Source organism: Opisthorchis viverrini (assembly GCF_000715545.1).
Source record: "Opisthorchis viverrini unplaced genomic scaffold opera_v5_538, whole genome shotgun sequence".
Classification (NCBI taxonomy): domain Eukaryota; kingdom Metazoa; phylum Platyhelminthes; class Trematoda; order Opisthorchiida; family Opisthorchiidae; genus Opisthorchis; species Opisthorchis viverrini.
In genome coordinates, this window is record NW_008752203.1 from 177,826 (window position 1) to 181,774 (window position 3,949).

Consider the following 3,949-nt stretch of genomic DNA (forward strand, 5'->3'; position numbering starts at 1 on the left):
ACCTGCAAACAATTAGATTGTTTACCTGAACTTAAGGAGGCTGTGTGTCAGTTGACGCATATGACATTTTTGAAGCATCCGACTCCTTAAGGGAAATTTTAAATCCACTTCGCAATACGTAGTTGACAGAACCTAACCAGTGACGATCAGATCTATCAACACGGCGCAGGTTTTAGGGGTACACACTTTAGCTACATTCCGACAGTGGAGCAAACGTGAGCAAATTTAGTTATTTTTCCATTTCCCAGCCAGCCCGTGGTTAAGAGGCAATATGATTGATGGAATGACGTTAAATAATGAGCTAATGAGAAGCAGTGGGTTCCGTCTGTGGATCAACAACGTGCGCAAATTTAGCGTTTTCCGTCTCCCAGCCAGCCCGTGGCTGAGAGGGCAATATGGTTGATGGAATGACGTTAAACAATGAACTGGATCAGTGCAAATAAATGAAACGTGCTATAACGTTCAGTTGACGACCGGGGTGTCTCGTAACAATTTCCTTTGTTTTGCTTAACGGAAGTAAGTCTACCGATTTCGTCTTGGGCAATAGAGTCTGCACCATTAAAGGTTTGCGCATTGGGTCCTTCAGTAACCGAATATAGTTTATTGAGTATTCAAAAGGATACAGCGTTTCGACGAACCTGGCGAACCTAGATCTTTACATGAAGATGGCAAGCTTTTAAACAGAGAGAACAGCAACTGAAGTGAAACATTAAAAAAAAGTTCTGACGTGTGACATCTGTTTTGATTGCTCTGAAGTTGGTTCGCCTTTTGTGCATATCTCCTCTGGCCTTTAAATTGGCGAGGCATCTATCCAAGCCTGGTCACACGGGAACTCGGTTTAACTAAATGAAGCAGTAGGAAACTTAGCTAATTCTGAAACTGAAACGCCGATTGCGGACGAGGATATTGTATAAGCGATGGGCAGTGGCGGAAACGTTTCAAAAACCATTTTTCATGTTTCAATATAATCCGCTTGTTGATTAGCGTTTTGCAGTTCAGCTGATTCAGATTATTGCTGCCTGAGTTTGACAACGTGAAATACCGTTGTGCATAGATACGGAATCTGATAGAAAACACAGTGTAATCAAACTTGTTGAAAGGTTGAAGGAAACTCGGGGATTGTGCCTACCGGATGGCCCCCTAGAAGGACGAAATCGCTCGTGGGCTGTCGAAGAGATTTCAGCAATCTGATGGGTGATTTAATAAGAAAATAATATTCACATTCGTGCTCATGTCCTTGTAAAATGCCGCATGTTCAAAGTAGGCTGTTTGAAAAAACGCTACCAACCAAACTGTGCACTCTCCAAAGTCGATGAAAAACTAGTTTATTTAAATGCCCAGTTGTATTTAAAGGCATCCCAAAATACTCATTTTGATAAGAATGTCAAAGAATATTTTTAGTCCGTTTTTAAGCAAAACGTAGGTGCCAAAAGTAGGTGGTGATAAAAAAGAAAACAAAAGTCCTTCTTGTAGATGAAGCGAATAAAATATCCACCTGGGTTGAAGAAATGCTCATAGCTCCCTGGGTTCTCCGGCCCTGTCCTGCTCCAATTCATATTGACGAAAAACGGGGAAAAGCCATCTTCAATCGGCTACGGTCCCATATTCATCACGTGTGCTTTCGCTGGACCAAGGGCAACTTGACGCGCGTTTGTGCCAAACTGTAGAGTTGACATAGTCTCCGATACACTGTTTCTGTCGGTTGTAACGTTCACGATTAGGCATGTCTAAAACCGAGACCAAACAGTATGTTGTATCGCATCACCCTGAATAATTTCTATCCAAGCATAATACTTTACTTTCAGTGCCTTTGGGCTAAACATCCTCGGTAAAAAACACTAGAATCAGCAATGCTTTGGTTCCCTAGTAGAAGGTTCGTTACAATGGCACGGACTTCATAAAGAGTGGGTTAACACTGAGCCCCACTCAAACTTTTGTCTCATTTGTGTCGTTCTGAGCCCAGAAACAGAGCTCTGGACAGCTTTACCATGCATAATTTGTAGTAATGGCTCTGAACGAAGAAAATGTAGCATGCTAAAGAATTTAAAGCTTAAGAGGCTGAGTAGCTTTCGCGTAGGGTTGAGCATTATTATCCAAGTGTGTCTTAAGATGCTGGCGAAAATCACGGGAATAGTGAGTTAAAAAAAAACAGAGTATGCGGTGTAATGTCTCTCGCCCTAGTATACTACTGGTTCAGACATACTGGAATGAAGTATGCTCCTTCATCTTACTGGTGTACGACGCCAATTTCAAGTGCCATAGTGACCAGCAATGCCACGCTCGTACAATTACAAAAATTTCACCTTACCATAATAGGGTTAAGTAGTTGCCCAATCTCTGTAGCCATTTCGCCAGTGCTCGGATTAGCGCAGCAGTTGTGCATGATCAAAAGACGTTCAATAATACCGACAGAATCCTTGAAACAACTCTTACTTGGCTGCGCTATCAACGAACTGCTTACATTTAATAGGTTGTCGTTCCGGTTTTGAGGACGTTCCAAGGGGCTCTTATCTCGGACAATCTCTCACTAATCTTTTTGTGGTTGAACTTGGAGCAGGTCCCACGTATTGTTTCGGAGACCCCATGTGTCACCCTCACAAATAGACCGATAATAAGACTGCCGTCGTTAATGGGCAGAATGAAAGTGGCTTGAACCCAAAATGGTCCTCTATCGGATGTATTGTAGAAGAGTTGAATGATAATTATTCACTTCCTGAATGTCGAATCGACCATGTTTACTGATGAGTCTTTCAGATATAACGTTTACTGACAGCCAAGTGGGTTGCAAAATCGAATCGGTAGTAACAACTTTGTGTCCCTGAAACAAATGTCCTTCACAGTTTGTACGTTGAGGCAGTCGACTTCCACCTTGAACAAGAGGTCAAATTATTAAAAATACGCCAGGAGAAAATGACATCCAGAATTTCATTTTGATGAACGTGTACAACCTCCTGTCAAAGTCGAATGGTATCACAGCGGAAAAGTCCGTATACCTTTAACAACCGCAATATACACCAATTTTGTTATCTCTGTAGTCAATGAAACTGTCAACCGATTGCGTAACTCTATCCTTTACATCAGAAGGGCTTCTACCATAAAACTCAGCTGTCTTGACCGAAAATAAATTCACGATTAAAAAATTCCGCATCCACATTCACGAAACACTATTTGTTCGGCCTCGTCCGTATCGCAAGGTAATCTTAAGGTCTGGTGTTCAACCCCGTCTGGACGAATGTGCGATTGTTCTCTCGACTCTCTGTAATCAGGATTAACCCAGGTTTTCAGGTATTTTAAGCTATACAAGAGTAGTGCCTCCGGAGAGATTGTCCTATCCGTATGGCCATCTTATTCTGTGACAAAACAGCAATTTCAGAGAGCAGGGTGAATGCCAACGAACCTCTTCCAGAGTGGATATGTTTCAACTGACGGCATATAGGCCACTCTCCATTAACTTCACTTTTTGCGGAGAATGAATGCAATTTATATATTTACTGACATCTGTCGATACTGAAAAAATTTCTCTGGGTGGTACTGCTTGAATACCCATGCTGAAAAAAGTATACGCCACTACATCACTGTGCAAACTAGACTGTGATAGACGAGAGGTAAAAAATCACCATCGGCACAAAACTTCCCCTGTGAATAGAACACCCAGTGTGATTCGACTAAGATACCTCAGGACAAAAAGATATCCTCGCACTTCGGGTTAACTATCGATTCCCACCATCTAGTTTTGTTTCCTGTTAGCCTGTCTCGCCAGTTGCGTTTGAGTGCTTTTGACGGGGACCTCCTAGACTGATGCACTCGTGAATATAGAACTGCAAGGAGCTACTGATCTCGAAATTTAACTTCCGCACAAAACCCAAGGAAATTAATCACTCATGACCTAAGGTCACGTCCTTAGTTCAACACTAATTTCGTTCTGATTGGACAAGAAACTCACTTTTGA

At 42.1% G+C, this 3,949-nt stretch overlaps 1 protein-coding gene across 1 annotated transcript in view; it reads right to left on the reverse strand.

Annotated features, from left to right (window-relative positions):
- Positions 1-1,592: 1,592 nt before the first annotated feature.
- The window catches only part of T265_11655 (hypothetical protein), a gene marked incomplete at both ends in the record, with an annotated part of 27,078 nt that continues 24,721 nt past the window's right edge, over positions 1,593-3,949 (reverse strand). The window contains one exon of the mRNA XM_009178366.1: positions 1,593-1,727. Coding sequence (XP_009176630.1) covers positions 1,593-1,727 — 135 coding nt within the window. The remainder of the gene's footprint in view (positions 1,728-3,949) is intronic.